Source organism: Rhipicephalus sanguineus, chromosome 4 (assembly GCF_013339695.2).
Source record: "Rhipicephalus sanguineus isolate Rsan-2018 chromosome 4, BIME_Rsan_1.4, whole genome shotgun sequence".
NCBI classification, from domain to species: domain Eukaryota; kingdom Metazoa; phylum Arthropoda; class Arachnida; order Ixodida; family Ixodidae; genus Rhipicephalus; species Rhipicephalus sanguineus.
This window is the reverse complement of record NC_051179.1, coordinates 95,712,626-95,740,122: the sequence shown is the minus strand read 5'-3', so window position 1 is coordinate 95,740,122 and position 27,497 is coordinate 95,712,626. Positions and strand designations below refer to the sequence as shown.

The 27,497-nt window shown below is 47.2% G+C and overlaps 1 protein-coding gene across 1 annotated transcript; it reads right to left on the bottom strand.

Moving 5' to 3' along the window:
- Positions 1-1,057: 1,057 nt before the first annotated feature.
- Positions 1,058-25,532, bottom strand: LOC119391417 (neprilysin-1). Its single transcript, XM_037659099.1, has 7 exons — positions 25,094-25,532; positions 13,597-13,695; positions 11,858-11,980; positions 7,944-8,141; positions 4,633-4,763; positions 4,187-4,333; positions 1,058-1,399 (listed from the first exon to the last, which is right to left on the bottom strand). Exons 1-7 carry the CDS (start codon positions 25,530-25,532, stop codon positions 1,058-1,060), a joined length of 1,479 nt encoding a protein of 492 aa, XP_037515027.1.
- Between the last annotated feature and the right edge of the window lie 1,965 nt (positions 25,533-27,497).

Below are 27,497 nucleotides of genomic sequence, written 5' to 3'. Positions count from 1 at the left end.
TTGCATCAATCGCGGTTGTTTGCAACGAAAAACCTTGATTTTTAACGCGGTAGCGTTAAAGAGTCCCTTTAGGTGAAATACCACTGTCGGCGTCGGCTTCGTTGTTGTGAGCGAAAAGTCAGCATAGATGCAAATCTTCGGTTCTAGTGGGAATCGAACCTGTGAGCAGAAATCAGTTACTATCATAAAAAAGGTCATCTACTAAGAAACAAAACTGACGCCGAGACCCTTTGTTTATGTTGCCAGGCCGCGACTGAGGAAAGCGAGTATGGTTACTAAACAACGTCATTGCCGGCTTCAAACGCATTAGTGTGACACGTCATATTAATCTATTCTGGTAGTACAGGAGACCGTACGCTCAAAGACCACTCACAAATGAATGTGGTTCATCTCCCCTAGCCCGCCCGCGTTTCGCTTTAAAAATAATGATAATGTTTACAGCATACCTTCTGAGGAGGAAACAGGGCGTGGTAATTGCCTGCATATCCCGCACGGCTATATCCGCTTGCAACTTGCAACCTCCTCCTCCTCCTCCTTCCATATCAGGTACGTTACATGTTTAGAGCAGAAGAACTCATAACCCATGACCCTCTGAAGACCACAACGTTCAACCCATAAATTTTTGCAGCACATACTAAAATGTCATTACTTACTAATGTTAGCATACGTCATCGTTCCCAGAACGTAAATGGAAGCTGTGGAAGAATGAATTTTTGTATTGTTTCTAAGTACTCGAAGAGCACATTCATCAGGACCAATGGAAATATGCGTGAACAAGTGGTATGCACCAACAGATAGTACACGTCAGTTGTTAAGCGACTTATTTCTAAGAGCGATTCTGCTTGTTGACACAATGAAGGTTGTTGGCACAGACGTTACAACCGCGTATACATAAAAACTATCAATACTACGTAACCTATGAGCAAAAGCCGACGGCGTTCATTCCACGGCATTCTTTGAGCTTTCGTGCTGGTAAATTTCAATGTTCATGATAGCGAAAACTGATAACCAAGACATATAGCAAGGAAAAAAGAAAAGCAAGTCGCCCAAGGCGACGTCACGACCAAAAGGCGCACTTCTTAGACGGGTTCATCGGACTTTCTGGCGCACATCCGAACGCGCTTGAAAACTCGGCCATGTTCATGAGTGGCACGTTGCAGCGGAAGCGGCTTGCGGCGTAGCGTTCTGAATTCACATTCTGCCTCGCGCACAACTTAGCGCAGCTGCCAATGAAGAAGAGATGCTCGGCCGTCAGGTTGAGGCCCGGAAGCGCCAGATTTCGCTCGGCAGAGGGTAAGGAAGCGAAGGCCGCGTGAGCAAGCGCGGTGCCCACGAAGTCGGCCAAGTTCTCCGAATCGACGGTGTCGTTTAGGACACCTTGCCGGGCTTTCTTTGCCTCCTGCGAATGTTTTATAGAAGTACGAAATATAACGGAGACGCCGAATCTCCACGTGCAAAGTGTTAGGCTCACAGCACATCGTCCGTAGTCACGAAAAGCGTCTTACGAAAAAACTGTTAGCAAGAACAATTTGCTGCCAATCCAGAAGCAGAACATATAAATGATCATCCAGTCGGTGGATGCCACTGGTCAGTAATAATATTCCTCACTGCCATTCCGCCTCAAGGCACATATTCACAAAACGCTCATACGCTAGAATTCGTTCGTACTAAACAAAAAATCACAGCATATCCACGGAGTGAATGATGATGAGTGGGCGAAGCTGCGGAGGTTCATCGGTAAACCGTGAATCTTCCGTGAATTCTGCCCAGTACATCATCACCGACGTGAGATCGGGCGCGTTTATACTAAATGTTCGATGAGTTATGACGACTTGCAGCTCACTTTAATATTACATGTACGCTGTGAATTTTCATTGTTTCGAAAACCATTGCTTTAGAAAAATCTGGCGTCTTTCGTTAAGCAGCTGGCGTCTTTTCGTTTTGCTTTAGAAGCATCTGGCGTTCTTTCGTTTTGCTTTTAGAAAACATCTGGCGTCTTTCGTTGGTTTATTTCATCAATCAACGGCGTTTTGAACAAAATTTTTATTGTTTAATCACGCACAGGAGAAATCTCACCAGGCACTACCTTGGAGGTAAACAATGGCTGCTAATGGGAATGAGAGACAGAAGAAGTCGGCTTTTAGCTAACACTTACACTTCTACTTCTACTAACGTTTCCTACTGGAACATGCCAATGGCTGCCAATGGGGAATGAGAGACAGAAGAATTCGGCTTTTAGTTAACGCGCACGCTGCGAATTTTTTTATTGTTCAACAACGCACAGGAAAAATCTCCCACCGGCACCACCTTGGAGGTCAAGATCTGGTACTAGCGTTACGACTGGTTACGCACTACGACTGCGAGGGACGAACGGGTGCCGCTTTAAGGAGCTTCGCCCCTAAAAGTCATTCAATCGTAGCGCTCGAGAAATCACTGGCAAAAGTGACTAGCCATAGGAAGGATCACATAAAAACGAAAATCTTCGCTCATTCGGCCTCGGGTTTTTAAATATTTTTTTAAATTATTCGCAAACCAGGCTGACCTCAAAAGAAATCTAGAGGTTTCTCTTCAGTTTTTGCAGCGAACTCGACGAGCATTGAAAAGCAAGTGCTTCTCTAGGAAAGCCAGAGAATATTGCCATGACTTCCGAACATTATGGAGTTTCAGTTTGAAAATGTCGTCGATTGGAGAGATTTCGGTTACCCTCGTTTGTCATCGCACGTGCACTGTTGATCATTCTGTTTGAGCGGAAACCATTTTCATTCCAGTGATGCTGAGGAAGCTCAAAAACACTCAATGAAAAAGAGGTAAACCTTACGTAAAGTGAGCCGTAGTATATTGCAGGCCGACCTAGCAGCCGTCATTTTCTCATTAAAGACTCAACTGCGGGCGTACTTGAAAACATTGTGCACGAAGTAACGCCCCCTCACATCGCAGTGAAGCTTTAATGTGAAATTGTGCGTCTACGTAACGACAGAACGTGCTATCTTAGGAGTTTTAAATGGAGCAGAGTTTCGCGAGCGTTCCCCGCTTTCAAAATTTCTTATTGTTCCTCGCACAAGAAATAACAAACATTTCACATGTCTTATTGCGTTAGGATTACAAATGACCACCTTGAATATTAAATAAATAGCTGCAATACGAGAGCAAGGAAACGTGTTTTGCACTTATGTTTTCTCTTTGAGGAAAAAAAACGCGAAATGTCCTGAAGAGCGGATCCACTTACTCCTCGTCCTTCTTGCATAAGATAGTTAAAGCAACAAGAAAAAAAATTGTAGTTTTTAACATAACTTGAAATTTTCGAAGCTGGTTGTCTAGAAGAAACAGCTGTGAACTATTCGCTAGCAGCCTATGTAAAACCGGGCTGTGGTGCGCCGCATAACACAGCCCATACGTGAGCTCGCCACCTCAAAATCAGGCCTAGCCAGGCCTTGCTGTAAATGCTACTGGAAGCACAGCTCACTCTAGGGGCGCCTAGGGCCCGCGTTTCCGAGTGGCTTCGAGCCCGTCCAGTGCTCTAACTCTGACGCCAACGACACCTACAGCGAAAATATACAATGACTCTTCATACAACTGAAATCAAGGTAACAGGATATCGCAACAGATAGCTTTCGGTAAGGAAGTGGAAGAGTTGTTTTCGCCTCGTAATGCGTAGGGCATGTATACAGTGATCAGTTGAGGCAAAGGAATTTATAGCAAGGAATGAAAAACGCAGCCCAGGATGGCTGGGAGTGATGTGGAATGATATAATTAACAAGTGCGCGAGCATAAAAAACTGTCATCTCACAAAAGGTCGGAAAAATTGGAAATGATTGCGAAATGCCTTCATCCTGCTGTGCACAAACAATCGGCTATCGATGACGACGTTCATGGCGGGAGTCGAACAGAGAGAACTTTATATTGAGTGAATACTGCGTTCAAAGCCCAGTGTGCCAGTAATGTTCGTACGTCGATAGAATTCGCCTGCGAAATTGTCCCGCTCTAGCGACAGGTATCTTAAGTAGTCATGGGTCAACTGCAGCACGAGGTTGACTTATGTTGCTGAGTTTTCCTGTGTTTTCATAAACGTATAAGTGTGCCCTCAATATTATCACAGCCACATGCATCCGCACATGCCTTTCTTTTCCATTCAATTGATGTCGGCTGTGGTCGCGATAGCCAACCAGGTGAAGAAACACACACTCACGGCAGCTCTGTGCGACTCCCGCAAGCAGAGTGTCCTCTCTGTATACTTCTTCATGAACTCTGGCGTTCCCCATTCTCGCTGCATGCTCTTCTCGTCGTACATGCTCCCACCGACATCGTAACCATGCATTATCTCGTGACCAATTGTCTGTAATAAAGAAAGAATTCAAGAGCATTTTGCAGGCACCCAATTGGAACTTGAACGTGAGGAATATTTACAGTAGCTAATCTATACCGCGTATATAGGGCATTGGGAGGAAAGGAAATGAACCATTATAATGGACAGAATTTCCTCTTTCGAAAACACTACTTAATCCAGGTTTATACACACCAAGGGCTACTCACTACGCCAGCGCCGCCATAGTTCAAGGCAGCAGGACCGTCGACGTTAAAAAAAGGATGCTGGAGAATACCTGCGGGAATCACCACTGTATTCAGTTCTCGTACATAGTAGGCGTTCACAGTCGTTTCATCGAAGATCCAATTCTTCTGGTCTGTCCACGATCGATGGGTCGAAGCTTGTAGTGCTCCTCTATATGCTTTGAAAAACCTCTTCGTGTCCACGTCCGGCACTGCATCTGTAGGATGTGATCAAAGTGGGCCATGTATTGGTCAGGTGGTTCTCCGTCTACTAGCTAGTACGGAAATTGCGCGCCCATATGGTGCAATTATTACGGTATCTGGCTGCTCTTTTATTGAGCCGAGTGTTCAAACGGGATAACTTATCGCGATTGGACGACCACTGACTGGTTTCTCATAGGCCAATCATTGCAATGGACCAGCTTCTCTTGGAGTTGATATTCTGCTGAGGCTGTTAGTTGACCCCGCGAGGTGCCTACTTACAGAACCTTGTTCTTTATTTGCAAACAATTGCAAGTTTACCAATTTAAAAAACTACAACATTGGAAAACTACCTATTTGTTTTACACGTTGTCACAAACGAGCGTGTTATAAAGCGCGCGCGCGGCCGCTTTCAGACGGCTACAAGACAACGGCGCTAGCCGCGCGCCCAAGAAGCGCGAAAGACGAAAAACCAAGCATCAAAAGACGCCGGCGCGCCGCATCCTCCTCACCCACAGGAGCCAGACGCAGACAACGCGATCAAACGCCCGGCAAAACCTGGATGTTTCTAGAAGGAAGGGGGAACGCATTACGGAGCGACGCCGCCGCGAGTAGAACCGGCGAGAGAATTCTCGAACTATCCTTAGCCTTGGCTGTACTGCACGCCGAAGAACCTTCCCGACGCTTCTAAAAACCGGGGGAGAAGGGATAAAAGCGTGCAAACGACGACGGGTCAGACAGTCAAGACAGTGGAGTGAAGAAGTGAAGGAGACAGGAGTGAGTCAGTCGGCCCGGATATGGTGAAGTAAGCTGAGTGTGGCTCCGTTAGCCAAAGAAGACGTGTTTATGATGGTGTGCGGTCGGCCGATCGTCAATTTGGAAGAATTGGATGACGACGCCGTGTGAGCCGTGACAAGACACGACGACGGTTGAGCTACGACGATCAACGCTGGAGCTGGCGTGAGTGTTTCCTTGAAGAGAAGCATTCGATTACCGTCCAAGTATTGTGGACTGGATACGCCATTGTATATTCAGGACTTTAACTGTCATTGAATAGTTGTAATGCATTTGTAGCGTGTGATCTGTTTGTTTAGCTCCCGTTGTGTAAACACTATCTGAGTTATATTGTGAAGTTGTAACTGGTACCAGCCGAGTGTGCATTAGTGATGCAGAACTATCGGTAAATTGACTATCGATAGTATCGATAGTTTCTGTGAAACTATCGATAGTGTAAACAAACTACCGATCGCACTACTATCGATAAACCATCGATAGTCGAATCAGTAGTACCATCGGTAATATTACTAGCGATGTTAGTGCCACGCGTGTTTATTGCTTTGTTTTGATGTATTCAGGTTTCACCCACAGACTGCTAGCAGCATTTGACGCAGACCGCGCCGCAATGTTTGAGAATCTTCGTGATTGTTTGACATTTGAAGATTACGCGCCGGTAGCGAATATTCAAGTTTATTCGAAAGCTTACGCGAGCACCAGCGATAACGCTGGAAAGTTTGATGACTGATGTATAAAAGACGAAGCGTTCCACCGGTTATCAGATTACTCGACCGCCGGCGACTGTTCTCGAGTCTATCAGTGCGCAGCGTGTATCGCTCGTATTCTGACTTTTGATTTTCTGGGCACAAGTTCGACCACATAAAGAGCTTCGTATTTCCCAGTCTTGCTGCAGCATTCTTCACCGTCATAACCACGCGACAAACTATCCATAATGGTGCGAATAACGATGCTGTTGCTGGCTGGCCAAATTGGCAAAATATTCGCGATAGCGTACTATCAGCTTCGCTTAATTTGAGCAAAATTTTGGCGAAAGAAATTATTTGCGCAGTGAAAATGGCGGCATATGTCCATCAACAAATTCATATTTAAAAGCAACCAGTTACATCTTACAATTACCAAACTTTGTTCTTGATCATTTTTTTTTACTTTGAAATCATAAAATGCAATATAAAACTGAAGCCGCGCAGTTCCACCCCATGTAACAGCTTCTTTCCGCTACAGCTGAATAGTTTGACTTTATGATCATGTGTCAGCGAAGCACTCTGGTGAAGAACACAAGCATGTCAACTTTCTTGCTCTTCAGCCTGCTCCTCCGGCTCTACTATGTACCACGCGCGCGGGAAACCATGTTTATTCTGCAATGAGTTCGCGCTGTTGATTTTAAACTATCGATAGTACTTACTATCGATAGCGCTATCGATAGTATCTTTTACCATCGATAGTTCGATAGTGACTCAGCTATCGATAGTATCGATAGTACCATCGATAGTTCTGCATCACTAGTGTGCATGTGTTTGTGATATTTGTATTGCCTTAACCGAGAATATCTTTCGTTTTCGTTTGTGTTATCGACTCTCGGCTCTAACTCGGTCTTTGGACCACAACTGACGTTCGCTGGCGCACCAAAGGACCAACCCTAAACTGTCCGCGCTTTCGTGGTGCGTTTTCGGAGGGCCGTGACGCCAGCCCTTAGAATCCGCCCGGCGATCGCCAACCCGATTAACGGGACAAGTGACACATGTACCAATCATATACATGTGTAATCTTTGTAGCCTTACGAAATAATCTGATTTGATCCCAAGAAGGTTGCGTTATCGACATTTGCAATTATGTTTCTCCCACCTGCCACGTGAGACATTGATTCGTTTGTATTTTCTGTTCACGTATATCTCCCCCCTTTTCCGTATGTTTCTCTAGAAGTTCGGATTGGGATTGCAGATTTGCAAAAATTGTAACAGCGAATTGTGACTGCACACTTTATTGTATAGCTTGTCGTAACTTTAAGATGCGTTCAAAGAATTTCTTCTCCGCGGTTTTGGGACATTATTGGGGACAGCAGATAGCTTTACAATATTTTGCGTTTCAGTTCACTGAGTCCTCTCCTGTCTTCTTTAAGACCGCGGTGTATGACACAGAAGCACATATACCACCGAATAAATTCAACTGTACTCAACTAAATTGGTGATATGGTCCCTGTGGTTATTGGGCTGTAAGCACTACCTAAATCAGTTTCTGTAGTACCCTGAGGGTCGAAAACCGAACAGTGCTCTCTCAGCGGAAAATATACCTTTCACGCAAGAGATCGATAATACGGCACCCCAATGTAAAAACGAGGCTTGTAACGCGTTTCCTGGGTTTCTTCACGTGGTTTATAGAGTAATTATTTTGCGGTATCTGCTCACCGTAATAATTATCAATCTTGGCAGGGTCCAGTCGTTGGCCAGGGCTTCCCACGTAGTGCTGCATGTTCTCGAGCTTCTTGATTGCAACTTCACGCACAACGCCTGTGACCCAACTTGACGTGCTAAAAGCCGTCCGAAAGGCCTCGCGAAGTTTTTGCACCATTGACGTGGCAGTCTTCACCGATTCTCGGTTCATCACTGGTTTCCATGGATAAAAACAAAATGTTAATTTTTAATAACCGAACATTATGTGATGCACATTGATCCACGTTAACTCAAAGATTTAAATCTAAAAGGGAACCGGCTTATGCAGTATATACGGCAGCAAGAATATTTCGCACATTTATACAGGATCATGCGACGCCAGAAGAGGGAAAATAATATGCGCACCCAGGCACATCATCGGGCAAAGCTTAGTTTCACTTCTCATTAGCTTAGTACCCTGGGGCCGAATAAGCATACTTCTTGGATATAGTCTGCTCGTTAACATTTAAAACTCTACCGCACAGCTGAATGACTGATGCCGTCGAAAAATGATCGTTCGCCATTTTGAAAAACGTGCTCCAAGTTCGCAACTGTTTTCAACAAATTAAAGCTGCAGAAAACCGCGATATTTTGAAGGAAGTAACAGAAGAAGAATATAAACCACTTCGAGTACAGAATTTGTTCAGTGTCCAGTTGTCTTACATGTACTTGGGACCACAGGTAGCGCAAACAGGACACACTCTGCATGTGTATTTGCTTCCCTTGCGCACTCTGCCGAGCGTAGCTAATTTGCGCTGCATGTAGATGAAATCGTGGTTTATTTCGCTTATGGCAGTCATTACGAAGACATGTCATCCGATTTCCGCACTTTTAACAGTATTTGCGCAATCTTTATAATTCCTTATTCATGATGTAGGATAAATATCACGTAAGACGTAATAAATCAGCTGTATGGGACGAACACGCAACGAACGACAAGACAATCATGAAATGCACATCTATAAGCCGTAAATGCGGGCTAAAGGAAGGAACACAGAGAAAACAATATTGCAAGAATCGCGAAGATGCTACCTCGACGTATGTACAGCGCCTCGCGGGTAGGTATAGATGAATTCTCACCAAAGCAAAAAAATTGTGCCATCGAATTAAGGAACATGCAAGATTGTATGCGTCTACTATGGCTGTCTGGATAGGTGGGCCAGCTCATCTTACGCCTTCGTAAGCTAAGCGAGTTGAATACTTGTTGCCCCGTTCACCTTCCTCGCATCTACCCTGTTGTCTATTCTTAGAAGCCTTCAAAAAACGCTCAGGTCCTCGACCCAGGCCTTAGATAATTCAGCTGAACACCACAGCCATGCAAGCTTGTGCGAAACAGGTTGCCGATTACGGGGATGATGCTATGACGCCAAAATGTTGTTAGGACATTTCATTCTCTGTGTCTGCAATGCTAACCCGTGCAATATTGCAAGTGTTTGTACACCCTCGGCGCGCCCTTTTTCCATCGCCTGCGCCGTCGGCGCCGCCGAGAGCTTCCGTATGAAGTCCAAATCGATAGAACATCGGCCCGTACCTCTTATATTCGATGCTCGACGGAAAGCTCGCTTGCGCAGCTGACGGACGCTTAGCTAAGAAAAAGGAAACGCGCAGGCCGTCTTTCGTCGAGCGAAAAGCCTATGGGGGGGTCAGGTGCTGGAGTGGTGGTTGGATGGCTCTGGCAGCAACTCAGTTAGAAAGATAACAGAATGCAGAATTTTTGATGGGGCAGAGATCGAACGCTAGCAAACAGAACAAGCATCACTAGTGGGCAGCTGACTGAGCATTCGGCGCATCTGTGCTAGTTCTAGTAGTCGGAAACACCTACGCCCTAGTCACGTGGTAATGACAATAGCCACTCACGAGGCCATGCTTGCGACAATGCTGTATCATCTTTTCCGAATGATACAAAACACACATAGGACCTGTTCAACTAAACGATATATATCTGCAACAAGCTCTGGGTTGAATAAAATGGATATATAGGGAATAGTGGAATAGCCGGCAGGAGCCAGAATGTGTTTGTGACCATCTTCTTTCGAAAAAGCAAGCAGCTGTCACTGAACGACCATTTGTTCATTGGCAGCGTGACTTTTTCTCACTCAGTGGTTTGTCTTGAGAATGCTTACATTTTGATGATGACGATATCTGCGGTTTGACGTCCCAAAACCACGATATGATTATGAGAGACGCCGTAGTGGAGGGCTCGGGAAATTTCGACCACCCAGGGTTCTTTAACGTGCACCGACATCTAAGTACACGGGCCTCAAACATTTTCGCCCCATCGAAAATGCAGCCGCCATGGCCGGGATTCGATCCCGCGACCTTCGGGTCAGCAGTCGAGCGCCATAACCACTAGACCACCGTGGCGGGGCCTGATGATATTGCTGGTAAACATTAGACGATACCTGTTGTTTTTAACGCGAAAGTGTTTTATGCCGGGGTCCACCAGGACTTCAACAATGTATTTTCGTCACGGATGTGACGCTGGTAAAAGGCACACCAATGGATGAGAAAGAAAAAAAACTGGAAGAAAAAGTTTCGCCATCGGGAACCGAACCCACGACCTCTCAATCGTCGATGGGGGGCTCCCGGCGCTCTACCGATTACGCCACGGACGCACATGCACGAGGCTCCACAAACTCGCCTTATATCTCTCACATATTCTCTCTCACACGGTGCTATCTGTTCGCGGGTCTAGGCGGGGCGGGGAGGTGCCACTGTCTGTGGGCTCTGAAGTGAATTACTGTGTCATGACACTAACGAGTGCCAATAGAAAGTGTTTTGGCGACAATGCAGCTACAACGTCTCGACGCCAGCGAAGAGCGCTGGCCGCGCTTGCATCGAAAAGTCGCGCTATAGACGCAGTTACGTTCTTTGCCTTTCGCTACGTATTCGCGTGTGGCGGCTCGTTGTCGGAGTAGTGCAGCTTCCACATGCACCAACGATGCTTCTCCGCCACCCGCTGCTTCGAGTGTCATAGCACCTACTAATAAAATCGTTGCAATAAGCGTCGCAGAAAGGCAGCGGTGTCGACGGGCGATCGTCGTGCCTTGGTGGAGCGAGACAGAGGGCAGCGGGATGTGGAACGCGTTCGCGCGTTCGCAGCTCAAGCTCCCGTTTTGCTTAAGCGCAGTGTGGTAGTATATGCATCAGCTCAGGCGTAGGTTACCCTATTACTCTAGAATGTACATCGCGCCGTGTCTCCTCAGTTAACGACACTTTGAAAAAGTGCATATCGAGTACCAGTGTTTATTACGCGCTTGTTGGTGCCATCTTTGCGCGGGATTCATGATATGCTGTGCCCGCATATATGTTAACAATTTGCGTTGCCACAACGGTTAAATAATTATGATGGGCGTTAGTCGTCACGATGGAGATGTGCCACTGCGCGTCAACGTGGGCGCATCCACGTCAAACAGTGCTATAGCTGCCAAACACCACTAAACAGTGTGCAAGCTATCTTACATCAATGTACAAAACACAATCAACTACTTCTGTGTAGACACGGTTTACATTCGTGTTATGCCAATTCCTAAGACGGATGGATGAGCCATGTGTTCCTTCTTACCTTTCGCTCTAGCGATTTTCTCTAAAACAGGTTCAAGCAGGAACCTTCCTTATATATACCAATTTGGTGTTGCGTGAATGTGGTTTTAGTTCCTGCTATTCGAGTTCATATCTTCATCGCAACTACGCAGTATGAGAAATACATAAAAATAAAAAAGGGGCAGACTTACCGAAGTGCAGGTACCGGGACGCGAATGCGAGCTTCATCACTTTTTCGACAACAAGGTAGCAAACCGTGCTCGCTCTACCGGCGGAAAATAATATCCTCGGCTCCGTGTATCCCAACAGCTGACGAAACACGCTCCAAGCAATCAGAGAGCTAATACCTCCCGCGTCCACAGACTCGAACAGTTCCACGAGAACGTCGAGTAGTGCCTCTTTATACAGAATGGCGTCGTCGCCATCGTAGATGTTGTTGGTGTGTTTGATGAAAGCAGAGGCCCATTCATCTGGAAACAGTGCCAACGGAAGCGCAAAGTGTAGCAGCTGTTCTGGGTTACCTAAAGCACTAGTACATGAGCAAAGAAAATGCGCAAGCATTAGTAGTAAAACGTTTTCCTGCTAAAGAAATTTATTTCTCAACGTTCAGCGAGATTCGCGTGGATTGCAAGCTAGGTCATAAAGTTTGAGTTGCAAGGATATGCGTGACAAATTCGCATCCCTATGGCAAGGGCGATGACTGCATCGACCGTAAATGAATCAGGGACCGCTCCTTGTAGCATCTCCTGTAACAGTCTGATGGTTCTCTAAGAGTATTGTAATAATGCCCAACTATTTCCGAGTTTTATGTAACTGTTAATAAATGCGAGGCATTTCTTAGCGAACCTTTGGCACTTTCAGCGTTTCTATCTATCTATCTATCTATCTATCTATCTATCTATCTATCTATCTATCTATCTATCTATCTATCTATCTATCTATCTATCTATCTATCTATCTATCTATCTATCTATCTATCTATCTATCTATCTATCTATCTATCTATCTAGCCGCCTACGTCTGGGTGCTCACATTATGGCCTCCTTAACTTGGTGTTGACCAAAATTGGCATGGGAGGGTAAGACTTGACGAATATGACTGTCGGGTCATGGCATGAATAATGTGAAAATCCTGTTGCGTACGTCGTCAAACCCTTTCCTCCAGACACGTGTGGCACATGCCCGTTTACCACGGGTCGCGGTGTACGGGTATGCGCCACAGCAGATTGACAGTTTATATCTACCCAGGAACGGCGAGAAGATACATCGGTATTTTAAGTGCGAGAGCGTTAAGAAAAACCGACATCGGCAGCGTTGACTCGACGAATAGCAAGAACAAAAATTAGGATCCCAGCAGGAATGGAACCGGAGCATTCTGCGTGGCAATCAGGTATTGGACAACAGAGCCATGCCAGGTCTATAAACTGGTTCGGAAAAACGGCCTATGCAGGCGTAATGAGGGTGCAACGTCAGTTGTAGTTGCGGTGCTGGCTAACTAGTTTTACAAGAAAGCAATAAACGCTGCATATGTACGCCTACGATAAAGCGTCATATTAGATTAACATCTGTGGTTCCAGTGCTGGCTCCGCTTTTATAGCAGTGTAATTACATTTATAGAATAGAAGTCATTACATTTGTATACCTATGATTCAGCAAGCTATATTGAAGCATTGCTCGACCACAGAGCAATGCATTAACGAAAGTTATGTATGATATTCACATGATTGCACCATAAAGTGCACTTAGTTTCGATAATACTACCGTATGTACTCTAACGTGAGGGCTGACGTTACGTAGCACCATAAGTTACCTTTTAAACGCCAGCGTTGTCGACGTGCCTGGTAAGCCCACGATGTGCACACAACTACTACGCTTAATTTCAAAAACACGTCGATTCACCTCGTAACGCTTTGCACAAAGCCACAAAATACAGCACAGAGGTAACCGCTGACTGCTTCGCATGAAACCGATTCCCGCAATGCGTGGGATCTGCCAATTTTACAGGGCGCGTTTCTAGATCGCGTGCACCCACTGTGGCGAAAGTTTCAATTGTGCGTAGAGCATAAAAACTCAACATTTGCACGTACCTTCTGTGATGTACGGCCCTGTTCTTTGCCCCAAGCCTCGAATTGGTCCAAACACAGACGTAGAGTTGGCCATGGTTTTGTTGAGAACAATGTTGTCAACTACGATGAGCAAAACAGCCGTTTTTACAGAGAGGAGATATGCGTCGTACTTTCGATAGATAAGCAGACAAGCGCTATATTTACGCATCTTCGTATAATATCTGCGTTATTTTGCATGCTTTCATGGGCAACCGTGTGATATTAGTACCTAGTTCTGACTGATTTCCACGCGTAAGCCTTCTACGAGAGGTATATCTAAATGGGAAGCATTTGTTAGCGAACCGAAGGCACTTTGAGCGTTTCCATCCATCCATCCGTCCGTCCGTCCGTCCGTCTATCTATCTATCTATCTATCTATCTATCTATCTATCTATCTATCTATCTATCTATCTATCTATCTATCTATCTATCTATCTATCTATCTATCTATCTATCTATCTATCTATCTATCTATCTATCTATCTATCTATCTATCTATCTATCTATCTATCTATCGAGCCGCCTACGTCCGGGTGTTCTTGTAATCACCTTCTTAACACGGTGTCGACAAAAATTGGCACGGGAGGGTAAGAGGATTTCACGAATATAACTGTGCAGTCATGACATGAACGACGTGAAAATGTGGTAGCGAACATCGTCAAACCCTTTCCTCCAGACACATGTGGCACATACTCATTTACCACGGGCCGCGGTATACCGGTACGCGCCACTGATGATTGACAGCTTATGTCTACTCAGGAACGGTAAGAACAGACATTGGCAATTTAAATGCGAGAGCGTTAAGAGAAACCGACATCGGCAGCGTTGACCCGACGAACGGACAGAATAAAAATTAGAATCTCAGCAGGAATCGAACACAAGCAATCTCCGCGAAAGTTAGGTATTCTACCACAGAGCCACGTGAGGTCTATAAAGTGGTTCGGAAAAGCAGTTTATGGACCTTCTAATGAAAGTTACGTATGGTATTCACATCATCGTACCGTAAAGTGCGCTTCGTTTCGATAAAACTGACGTAGGTGCTCTGACGTGAGTGCCGGCATTATATCACACCGTAAGTTACCTTCTAAGCGCCAGCGTTGTCAACGTACCTGGTAAGCCTACGATGTGCACACAACTACTACACTTACAAAAACACATCGATCCACTTCGTAACGCTTGGCTCAAAGCAAGAAAATGGAGCACAGAACGACTCGCTGACTGCTTCGCATGAAACCGATTTCCACAAGGCGGGCGATCTGCCGAATTTTTCTTTCAGGAATTCTCGCTGAGTACCTACTTGGCTACCACTACTTGGCTTTATTCTGCACGCTTAATGGAATAAATAATGCTAGTGGTGATTAAAAGCCACTTCGCAGCCTAACTATTCTGAGAGAAAACATAGCTTAAGGGTCTGAATCAACGAACCGTTATTATTTTCTAAGAATGCATGTTGATCGTCTAACAGCGATCAATAATATTGCGCACCCTACCAGCCCCAACCTGCACGTGTGCTCTTCGTCAAATTTAGCACAAGACTTCTGTGTCTCTCCCTTCCCCTCCCCCCCCCAAAAAATCATAGGTAAGGTAACCGGAGGGGCGCGTTGACAGCGTACGGCCTGCGCGCGCCGCCGGCGCACAAATACACAGAAATACGCGAGCGAGGGGGGCGTCTAACGGAATGCGTTGCGTCCTGTGGTCTGGAAGTACAAGCCCCGCAATCGGCGACCACCACAATTCACCTCGCTCCCCCTAGGCAGCGGAGCAAGTCACGGGAAAGAAAAGAAAAAAACATGGACCATCTCCCCGAAGGAAACCCTGATGGGATGCGAAGCAGCAGCGGTGCGCACGGCGTTGACCTGGTTGAAACGGGCGTCGACGCGGGTGCTGGAAGAACGGTTTGGAGCGAAACTCGGTGTAGCGCTTACTCGAGTAAACGTTTGTTTGAAACGCAAAGACACGGGGGGCGGGTTGGGTTTTGTGTAAGTTTCATTAAAGCGTTTGGCAAGACTTCGTAGTCGTTGTTTCTCCAGAGTCGAGACACGGGCGCTGGACCGCAGCAGGCGCGCGCTTCTCCTTGACTACCACGGGTGAAGCGAGAGAAAAGTGACACGTTCAGAGGTGTTGCGAGCGGGCGGAGCAGCCGGCAGCTGCGGGCGCTACGGCGAGCATGCTGCGGGTGAGGGAGAGAGAGACGTCAGCGCGCACCTGCGAGGGAAGCGTGCGAGGAGAGAGTGACGTCAACGCAAAGCTGTGGCGTGACCTACTTGGTAACGCTCCAACACCTACGGCGAGGGGAACGCGTTGCGGCGCATTCGTAGGGACGCACGTAACGTACGGCGCTACACACGTGAGTCAAATAGCTGAGTCGCATCTAAAAACAAACAAAAACAAGGGACGAACCAATGTACGAGTAGATTTCAGGTGGTCAAGTCGGTTCCATGCGATCACGAGAAACAATATGTTGTTTGTCGCAAAGACGAATAGTCACAGCTTCGACTGCTGCAACAGGCGAAACGCCCGCCCTCCGCAGGAGTGAACAGCGCTTCCACTGTCTTCTGTTGCGCGAACGCATAGTTTGCCAGATTCATCCCTGGAAAGGAAAACACTGCTTAGCCGCGGCTGATGTGTTGCGCAGTAGGCTGCAGATGCTCCAGCCAGGAATGTTGTTATTCCACGCGTTGTGAAGGTACTGGCGTAGGGCATGGCTGCTCGCCAAAATCAGCCTCCTCGAAGGTGGATTGTAGAGCCGTATAGCATTTCTGCTGCACTGAATGCAATACTTTCTTTTACCGCGCTACAAAGGCCCAGGAAAACGAGGAGGAGCTTCTCCACCCGGTGGTCAATTCCACCCGGTGCGCATTATTCAACTTGGTCGTCAAACATGCCATCATTTGATGGCGTAGACGACCCACTGTTTCATTGCTCACTGTGTGGTGCATTGTAGCAACGTTCCAAGAAACCTTGCTCGCGCAGAAAACAGGCTGCTTCGGAATGGTCGGTCAGAGTCAGTCGTGGCCGAAAACACCGATGTGACGGTTTTTGCGGAGATGTCAAGAGTCGGAGTAACCTCAGGCCAACCAGATACTTGTAACTTCTCGAAGGAGGAACAGGTCCTACGGAAACCGAGTGAACGTGATCCAGGTGACAGTCTGGCAGCTGAAATGGCTGGGGTACTGTATGCGTGTGGCGATCGAGTCACTCTGGCTGAGACATGTTCGGCACGTTTGCGCCCAGCGTCGAAGGACCGCGTCCACTCCTGATCGCATGAAGCCATCTGTCGTACACCTTTTTGTCGCACGGATTCCTCGTGGCTGAGGCCGTAAAGGCAGTCGTAAAGATGGAGCCAAAACTGGACACGGACGAATGATCTTGGAGATTCCTGAGGTGTGTCACCATAGTCGCTGCGTGTGGTAGCGGTATATGTACGAGCACAGGTGAAAATAAATCTCCCGCACTTCAGGAAGCTCTGGATCATACAGCTGGGCGGTAGCTAGTGCGTTGAATTGGAGAGACACGAGAACGATATCGATAAAGAAGAGTGCGTTGGCTGCTTGATTTTGGTCACCGAGATGTCGCAGATACGCAGACGATTTTCAGGCTCCCACCGTTGTTTCGCTGGCACTTAAGATGACATCCAAGTATACAAAGACAAATGGCAGTCAACGGGTCGCTTCACTTATAAAAGGCTGGAACGTTTGTGCCGTGTTTTTAAGACCCTTACTACATGCGGACTAATTGAGCAAGGCGGATAGGGGTTTTCATGGACGTCATTCCTATTGCGCTATGCTTTTTAGATGCGAAGCATCTTATGGCGGAGTTCAAACCGGTGGTGATGGTGTTGGTGGTGTGCGGCGTGACCACCCTTACCACGCATGCGCAAACCCTCTCCGCTCCTCTTCCCGCTCTCCCCTTTTCCTTCTCCACTTGCCCTCTCCCTTCCCACTCCCCCTCAGAAACGCGGGCTCGACATGCCGAAACACTGCTTCGCATCGCCTCATGGTCCCATTTAGCGGGAGACAGTGTGATTTTTTGTTCAAATGGATCATGTGGCCTAACTCACGGCGGTCGACTTTGCTCCTTGTCCAGTGAGTCGCCATTGTCTAGCGGCGACGCGTGGGCCGGCAAGAAAAATGTGCTCGTGCTTGATTGGCAGTTCTGTGTGATTGATTTGCAGGTGCGTGTTCAGAAATTTAGTGACTGCAGGGAATTCCGCCAAAACATTTTGGAACATTGACTCTGGGTGATGAAAGTGCAAATAACGGAGAGGACAGGCCCTACTTCAATATCACCGAGCGAAGTGAAGTGATGTTGTCCTTGAGAAGACTGTCGCGAATACTGCCGTCGACTTCGAAGTGGCTGAGAAAATCAGCTGCGAGGAGTGTAAAACTGACGTCGGACTCAAGGAAGGGCCATCTGAACATGACCCCGAGTCAGCTATCTATCGTCGTTGGCTTAGCTCCATATTATACAATATCAGTGCTATTGACTGCCTTTAAACTAGAAATGAACTTGCCGCGTTGGCAATGTTCGGCTATCAAAGAGGGAATGCATATTGGCTCCGGAATTGGCGAGGAGGCGTGTGCCGGTTATGTAGTCGACAACGAACAAGAAGCGGCTTGATGAGGGTCTGGTGTCACGCTGCGCCGTTAGCGTATAGATGGTGCGTTTTGCTTCCGCGAGCATAGTTAGGTGCAGCTAGTGAGATGATGATACCACCAGGTGGTCTGACGTGCTTCGCTTTAGTGGCTACGGCGCTCCCCGCTTCGAGTATGGGGATGACGAAATGATGGCGCGCAGACCGGACGTGGTTGTTGTAGTCGAACGACGGGGTGACGTATTCGGTAGCTGCACCCAACACGGTCTGCATGTTCGGACGTTCCTGTTTTTTTGTGAGGGCGCGGGGCAGGCGGCCATGAGATCGGCGAGTTGGGTCAAACGTTCGACATCCGTGTCGTCAGAGCAGGCGAGTATCATCTCTGTTAGTTGTGGCAATCGCCGGAGAAAGAACTTCCGAAGCAATGGCTGTTGACGCTGTTCTCGCGCTTGTTGACCCAGCAGTTGACGCATTCGGCGAAGCAGTTACGATCGGTGCTGATCACCACGATCTTCATGAAGCAAGAGTTCTGGAAAACTGCCCTGCTCGGACGCCCCGAGTCCCTCGAGGACGGTGCTACTTAGTTCTCCGATGGAATGGGCGTGATCTTATCGTCTATGGCGTCAGCGATGTTTGGTGGCCGTTCGATAAGCGCGTGAATGTTTTTCGGCTCCTGCGATCTCATGCCGCGAACCTTAAAGCACACCTTGAATTGTGCAAACCACAGCCTGGGCTCTTTGTGGGGCGTTGATTGCGGGTGAGTTTGGAGTCACTTCTGGATCGGACATGGCTGCTGCTTAGTTCCAATCATCCCGGTTACCAATGTGCAGTGCACTCGCCTCAGTGGGAGCGAAAAGAAAACGTCTTCCTTTCTTGAGCGCTGGCACGTGACCAATTTCCGAAATAACGCAGGTTGCCGAGAAAAAAAGCACAAGACATGAGGGGGCGTGTTCGCAGTGTACTGGCGCTGCGCGTGGGGGATAACAAGAGTGGGCGTGTTGGTAGCGTACGGCCAGCGCACGCCGCAAATATGCGAACGCACAAAAGCAAAGCGACCATCTAACGGAGTGCGTTTCGTCCTTTATGCTGGAACTCGTGGTCCTGGCATCGCGACCGGGACACGTACAAGCGCATTCAGTTTGGCCTGCGCATTATTTCAGCAACCACTTCAACATACAAACTGCATTGCGAACGTACGCCCTCGATCCCTTTTCCAAATTTAAGAACGGTATGATCTCAGTGATCTCCGAATTATTTGTCCCGCTATTACGTTATCAGGGCTTCTAAAAGAGAAGCTAAATTTCTCACGTTCTGCCTCGAGTTGGCTGATATTGGTAGCGAGACTGACAGCACCAGAGTGTTCCAAGCCGTACACGCGAAGAATGGCAACGTAAACGGCAAATAACTGATCTTTTGGACTGGTTCTCGTCGATTCTTGCCAATCTGCGTCTTCTTTACTGTAACCCATCTGCAAAGAAAAACAGGTAATATTAGTGTCCTTAACCGTTTCCTGCTGGTGCTATTGTTCGCAGCACGATTGCCTTCTTAGCCTTACACCACATGACGATTGCTCTGTGATAGCATAATATAGCTTGTATGGCGACTGTCGCCATCTAAGCAAATAATCTGCGAATCGCTTCCACAAAAGTGGCGGCTCACTGATAAAAGTCGCTATAATAGCCGTTGAACCATTCTTGCGAACAAATTCCTCCACACTTCACTGTACTTCTCAGACTGCAAAGTTAGATCGAGCAGCAGCCTATATGGGTCAGATTTTGATGCGGATCGTATATTACAATACTGTGCGTGTTATGGCACGACATAGCCAATCTTGTGGCACACGGCAATAAATACTCAATGCGTAGTAGAATGAACTACGATCGCTTTAATGGCGACATAGAATCTGAAGAAGAAGAAAAACACGTGCGTAGTGGGTCGCTTCTCCGCTTCCTCTTTCTCTTCTTTTCTAGGTCCCAACATCTTCCGGGGCCTCAGTTGTGGTAGCGCCGATCCCCAGGTAGTATATCTTCTGCGCGGGTCTTTTCAAAACTTTTCCGCTACTCAGGCGTAACAGGCAAGCGCGAACAATTCCGCATTGCCGAGGTAAACTTCTTCCACTTTTGCCAGAGGCCATATAAGCTTCGCTTTGTTGGGTGTGTCCACAATCACGATGTCTCCAACTGCTAGGTTGCGGGAAGAAGATCCAGAAGAACGGTGTGCGGATGGTAGAGTGAGAATATACTCGTGCTTCCAACGTCTCGAAAAATGATCCAAAAAACTTTGGCGGTGTTGTAAACGCAGTGAATATTCCTTCGCACCGCTGTGGTTCACTGAATCTTCTGTTGAATCACCATCCGGCAAAGTGGTAAATTGTTGGCCTTTAAGAAAATGTGCTGGTGTAATCGCGGATGGCTCACCAGCTTCGAGGCAGGCGTAAGTAAGCGGTCGGGAATTAACCACAGCCTCGACCTCGGCAAGTAGCGTACCGAGTTCTTCAGCAAAAAGGCGGTTTCGTCCGAGGACTTTTCGTAGAGACGTCTTCACTGATCTAATCAGTCTTTCCCACCAACCACCCCACCACGGCGCCGCATCTACGATGAATTTCCATTTAATCCGCTGTGTCGTGATGAACGACTGGAAGTCGGTCTCTTTGATTCGGTCCATTACCTCCCTGAGTTTCTTGGACGCTTTTTTGAATGATCGAGCGTTGTCTGAGTAAATGACGCTGGGCAATCCTCTCCTAGCAATAAATCTTCGGAATGCTAGCAGGAAGCCTTTCGCAGTCATGTCGCTCACCAACTCCAAGTGTATCGCCCGCGTTGATGCACAAGTAAAAATTACAATGTACATTTTTTGGTCACATTGTCCAGCTTTTTTGGCAAAGACTGGTCCTGCGAAATCCACTCCTGTAGTGTCGAATGCCTTGGATCTTTCAATCCTGCAGGTCGGAAGTGGAGCTTGTGGCGGCGAGCTTGCCTTTGCTCTATAGCGAGCACATAACGCACAACGGTTAATCACCGTCTTCACTGTTCGGCGAGCTCTTATAACCCAGACGCGCTCTCTCAGGTGGTTTAGCATGGCGGTTATGCCTCCATGCATTGTGCGAACATGGGAATCTCGAACTTCAAGAAACGTGAAGTAATGACCACCAGGTAGCACCAATGGGTTTTTGTACCAAGGCTTTCATTGAGGTTTTGTAGCCTTCCACCAATTCGAAGCAGGTTTTCTTCATCTAGAAACGGTCGCAAGTCATTCACCTTTGAACTTTTAGATCGAACCTGCTTCTTAAGAAGCGCAAACATTTCATCACCAAAGACTTCACTTTGAACTTGGTGTATCCAGTAACGCTCAGCTGCCAATATTTCCTCTGTCTTCAGACATCCATACCTCGGGCAACATTTATTAGCGTTGTGTATGAAGCGCCGTACCCACGCCGTGACTCTCAGCAGTTTGATGAGAGAACTGTGTCTTGTTACGTCAAAGATTGGCGCTCTCCGCTCATGCGATTTGTCACCTATTTGAAGGGCTATATGTGTCGAGTTGATTGCTTCCTGATCCTATTCAGCAGCTAAAAGCTTCCTGAGTGGCCATTCAGAAGGGCTCAGCCGCAGCCAACTCGGTCCTTGCCACCAAACGTTCTTTTGTATCAAGGCGTCCAGCGATTCACCCCTTGTTAGCAAATCCGCAGGATTTTCGTCACCTGGGCAATGCTTCCAGCTGCAATCCCGTATTTGAGTCATTGCTTTGATTTCAGCGATGCGGTTTTTAACGAAGACTTCTTGCTTGCATGAATCTGCTTGAATCCAATTCAGGACAATTGTAGAGTCTGTCCACATAAAAGAAAGTGGTCTGTCAAAACGAGGAGTATATGCTTCTTCTATATATTTTAGCAATCTGCTGCCTATTAGCGCTCCCATTAGCTCGAGGCGTGGTAAAGAGAGAGGCTTCAATGGGGCGATTCTAGATTTCGCAGCAATGAGACTTGTGCTGATGTCGCCGTTAGCTAGCTCAGCGCGAACATATGCGCACGCTCCATAAGCTGTCGTGCTTGAGCCCACAAAGACGTGTATTTGAATGTCACGAATATCAGCTTCCTCTGACGTCAAACGTCGGGGAACATTGACCTTGGGAAGGTGAACCAAATCACTTCGCCAGCTCATCCACTGCCGTGCTATATCATCTGGCAGCTATTCATCCCAGTCGACTTTACGGACCCACAGCTGCTGAAATAACATCTTTCCTCTTACCACGAAAGGAGCAACTAGTCCCAGTGGGTCATAAATTCTCGACACTGTTTGCAGAAGAAAGCGCTTTGTATCTTGAGCCTTCTCCAGAAATGACAAAATATTTTGAGAGCTGTAAGTAAGACTGTCGGTCTCCATGTTCCATGTCATTCCGAGGACTTTTGTTTTGGATGACGTTTGTCCGCTGCTGTTAGGTATAGCTGGTTCGTTTGAGTCGAATATGTCCTGCAGCTCTTGAAAACTTGTTGTCCATTTTCTGAGTGGCATTCCAGCGTCATTGATTATTGTCTTTGTGGTGGCGTAAAGTTCTACAGCTGCTTGTAAGTTATTCGCCCCGATCAGCAAATCATCTACATAGAATGACTTTGCAAGTAGTTGGGCCACTCCGTGCTGCTCGTTGTCTACACCTGTTTTGAGGGGATGTTGAATGGTCGCTGTAAGCATGAAGGAACTTGACGTCGATCCGAAGGTACTCTTGTCATTCGCCAGACTTGTATGTCGTCTTCCCTGAATGGTAACGTCGGCTTCTCAGCAAACCACAAGAACCTGAAGAGATCTCTGTCTTGTGGTCTAACACCAACCTGCAGAAATGTTTTTCTATGTCTGCAGTCATTGGTACTTTGTACCAGCGAAATCGCATGAGGACTTGTAGCAGCTGAGGATTCAAGTTCGGCCCGGTTTGTAGGCAATCATTCAGCGATTTTTGGTCTCTTGCATGCGAAGAGGCATCAAATACCACTATCAGCTTCGTAGTGAGAGAGTCCTCACGGATAACTTCTCGGTGAGGCATGTAATATGTGCGCTCCTCATTGGGTTTCCTTTTGGAGACTACTTCCGTGTGTCCCGAGTCAGCGTACTGTCGAATGGCATGGTCGTACCGTTCCAGCAGGCTTTTTTGGTTGATAGTCGTCGTACAAGGCTCTGAAGGCGGTTACGTGCGACGAGGTAGTTGTCTTCAATTAATTCTGTCAGGTTTTTTGCACGGCACTGCAACTTCGTACCGTCGATTCTTCTTGACAATATTCTCTAGGAACCTGGACAACGTGGTTGAAGAAGTTAGCTGTTCTTCCTCTGGGGAGATGCCCATAACATCCAAAGTCCAAAAGGACTGCAGATCATCATTAATCTCCGATTGTGAACGTATATCTGTTCTTAATACACATACCATCACCCTGGATGTGCTTTGAACAAAGCTCCTTTTCTTCACAGGTCCTTGTAGTGTCCAACCCAATATAGTGTTAATAGCCACTAGTCCTTCAATTTCTTGGCTTCTGATGACTTCACCGGTTATTATCTTCCATATTTGGTCTGATCCAATAAGCAGACTTATTCCAGGCTCGGCTTGCGTCATAGGAATGGTAAGCTCGTCCGCTAATGCCATCTTCAGTTCACGAAGGTTCTTGCTAAAGGAACAGTCAGTATTCGTCACTGCGACATCTTGACAGATCACTGGTATCGTGATAGCTTCGATTACCTGTTCTTTGTCCCCAAACTGACTTCTCACGTGCACTTCGACTATTTTAATTCGTCGTGGTTGGGAAGGTGCTTCAGACGCAAACGTATTGATTGCCAGCTTCGTTTCTCCGATTACTTTCAGCTGCAAACGTGTAGCGAGTTCTTCCTTTATAAATGAACGCTGGCTGCCGCTGTCTAAGATTCCTCTTATGTAGCAAGCCTTATTTTCTCTTCCCACCCAAGAACGAAAGGTTTGAACATGCACACCTTCGTCAAGTTGGCAGCTCGTTACGGCAGTTGATCTTTCGCTCTGATCTGACTGCGTTTCTTTAACACATGCTGTCGTTGTGTTCAATTTCTTCGTACTCTTTTCATTGGCGTTTGGGTTGCACATAGTTGTTGCGTGCCTTTTATTACAAGAAATGCACTGTATGCGTCTTCGACAATCTCTTGCTAGGTGTCCCGGTATAGTGCATTTATAGCACCTCATGTTTCTGCCTAGTCTATCTTTCTTCTCTTCGAGCCTTAGAGAACTGTCGCAAACCTCCGTTTCATGTCTCATGGATTTGCAGAAGAAGCACTCACCATATTTCGGCTTTCCCGTATGCGCGGTATGCAGCACAGATGCCGATGGAATATGCTTGCGGTTGTAAGTGCGTTCTGACGATTCTTGTGTCCCTGATCGCTCTCGACTTTCGATTTCGATGCGGGTAAACTGTAGCAAGCTCTCGAGCTCCTGACACGATGACACTGTTTCTTCGTTTGTAGCAACCGATGTTCGGAGCATGACTTCACTTATTCGGCGCTGGCGGTGAAAAGAAATGACGATCTCTTGCGGCAGTGCTTTTAGTAGAATGTCATATAGCATCGCAGAAAAGCTGCTTGTCGGCACCCCGAGAGCGTCGAGACCACGCATGTTCATCTGGACTTGGTCGTATAGATTGCGCAGCTGTTGTACGTCAGACGCCAGTCTCACGTATCGAATGTCTCTCAAGGCTCGTAGGTGATGTTGCTCTATTTGCCGTTTATCCCAATATCTCTCTTTTAGTAGCCGAACTGCATTTCCGTAGCATGCGCTTGTAGTCGCAAATCCAGCGATTGCTGCAAGCAGCTTCTCCTCTCAGGTAATTCCGAAGGTAATGGAACTTGTCCGTCTCGCTTAGTGTCACATTTGAATGCACGGTACCTTCGAACTGCTCCCAGAAGGTCGTCCACTCCCGTATGTTTCCGTTAAACGGCTTGATCTCCAGTCGAGGTAGGCGGGGTCCGATATGTGCATTGCCGACATTCGTAGGAGCATGGACGGTACTTGCTGAATCTCCAGCGTCGACGGCTCTCTGCGCGTTGTTGATGTCCTCGATTCGGCACTGTAGACGTGCAAGTGTCGCTACTACTTGATCTTCGTAGTCTGCGGCGTATTCAGACGCGAGCTCCTCTGTTGGAATGTGATCTTCCATTTCGTCCGATATCTTCTTCAGCTTTTCATTGCTGGATGTCAGCCGCTCCTTCAATGCGATGATGGTCGCTCTATCTACGCTGTCGCTTTCCAAAATAGCTGTCGCCTCGTTGATTATCTTGGTATTCTGAGCTCGTGCCGATGATCTCTTCTGCTTCAAACGATCCATTGCTGCAGTGTACTCGCAGGAAACCTTGGGCTTGCGTCCACTCGTTGATGTAGCTGGGCGCGGCCACCGACGAGGCTTACCAAACACCGACGATTATTCCTCGGAGAAATCGATCTTGTCGATGCTGCCGTCCGTGTCGCCGATTAGCCGCAGATCCCGGGTTTCGGCACCATATGTTATGGCACGACATAGCCAATCCTGTGGCACACGGCAATAAATACTCATTGCATAGTAGAATGAACTACGATCGCTTTAATGGCGACATAGAATCTGAAGAAGTAGAAAAAGACGTGCGTAGTGGGTCGCTTCTTCGCTTCCTCTTTCTCTTCTTTTCTAGGTCCCCACAGTGCGAATTGTCAAAATCTCCTCACGTGCGAACTTTCCCAGAACCAAGAAAATAGCTCTCCTTATATTTTGTTACTTTGTTGTTACTTTACTTCTGTTGTTAAAATCATGCTTCTCTCACGCAAGTGCTAGAAGCTTAAATCGCTAAATCTGGTTCACAGAATTACGTGCCGAACGCTGCTCAGAACGTTTATTGTTTTATTTTTCATTTTCACTAAGGCAACAATTCGCACTTTCGCTATCATGTGCACAAAAACACACTACGTCCTGCGTCTTATGCGGCACAGCAGCATAATTACAGCGTAATTCTAAAAAAAAGACGTGCCGTTGTGGGAACTGTTGATTAATGCTCAGCTGAAATTGACGAGGGTAGCGAGGAGGGCTTGTTGGTCTGTCATAGTTGTTCGATGGGGGCACGAAAACACAAGGACGAAGGGAAGAAAGACACACACACTGGCGCCAGTGTTGTGTCTTTCTTCCTTTGTCCTTGTCTTTTCGCGCCCACATCCAAGAATAATGCTCAGCACCTGGAGCTCTTCATCGTGCATCTTTACCTAAGAACATGAGCGGTTTCTGTTTGTTGATTTTCTTTTCTTTTAGCCCTTATCTATATGCGACAGCCACAATGGGGGCATAACCAACGACCTCAAGTTCATTTGTATAAAGACATGGGCACAATTATGAAACATACACAGACTAATTGCCTTTTCAGGTGAGTCACTACAATTTGTTGCGTGTGTGAAAACTACTGATAACTGATGACGTACGCAGTTGTAGCCTATAAGGGCCGGTGAGTGTACGGAGCACGAGATATGAAGAAAGAAATTTAGAATACAATCCGTGCCTCTGCTCCGGATTTGCTCGCGCCTATACCAACAACATACACATTCTACTACTCGCATAGCACAACGATAAGCTAGCACGCTGCACAACCCGAGATCACCGGCAAATATTGAGTGTACAGGATATATTGTGGCAGAATATAACGCGCGAGAAGACGCCAGAAAAATCAGTAACTCTCGCAAAGCAACGATACGCAGGCGAGCACAGTCTTTAGTCGTCCACAGTTTTATCGTCAGTGACGCATGCCGGCTTTATTAGATGTGTCATCGAATATCTCGCCTTAGCTCAAGAAGAAACTCACCTCCTCGGGTCCTGCGCGCCATCTTATCTTAACAGAGCAGTGTAAGGCAATCGCGAAGGCTCCCTCACTTTCCGGCACGGCCGGCGCTGAGCACTGCTTACACGCGAAACAGTATTTGTGAGTGAAGCTGCTCTGGTTTGTATCCCTACCTTTTGTTTTATATATTGACAGTCTCGACGGGGTTTTGCCGTTGCTGTCGCCGCCATGTCCTTCCGGTATGAAATCCAAATTCAAATTGATGAGATACCTCCGCGCAATTTATGTTCTACCGCGGGTAAAAGCGCGCGCGTGGGGGCACGAACGCGGCCAAAGCAGAGTTCAAACGAGCCGGCCCATTTCGTCGCTCGGAAGGTGCATGCGATAACATCACCGCGCTCAGGAGGCCTGCAGTCGAAGTAGACAGGAAGCGTCCCGCCCGTCTTTAACCAACCTTAAAGGATGCGAAGACGCGATAGGGGGGGGGGGGAGGGAGTGTC

Excerpts from the sequence above, each read along its gene's own strand:
- LOC119391417 (XM_037659099.1), bottom strand. The coding sequence starts at position 25,532 with ATGGATCGTTTGAAGCAGAAGAGATCATCGGCACGAGCTCAGAATACC. Across the intron at positions 11,981-13,596 it reads AGGGCCGTACATCACAGAAG|ATGAATGGGCCTCTGCTTTC; the intron begins GTACGTGCAAAT and ends CACTGTTTCCAG. Across the intron at positions 4,334-4,632 it reads CGACTGTGAACGCCTACTAT|ACAATTGGTCACGAGATAAT; the intron begins GTACGAGAACTG and ends TCTTTATTACAG.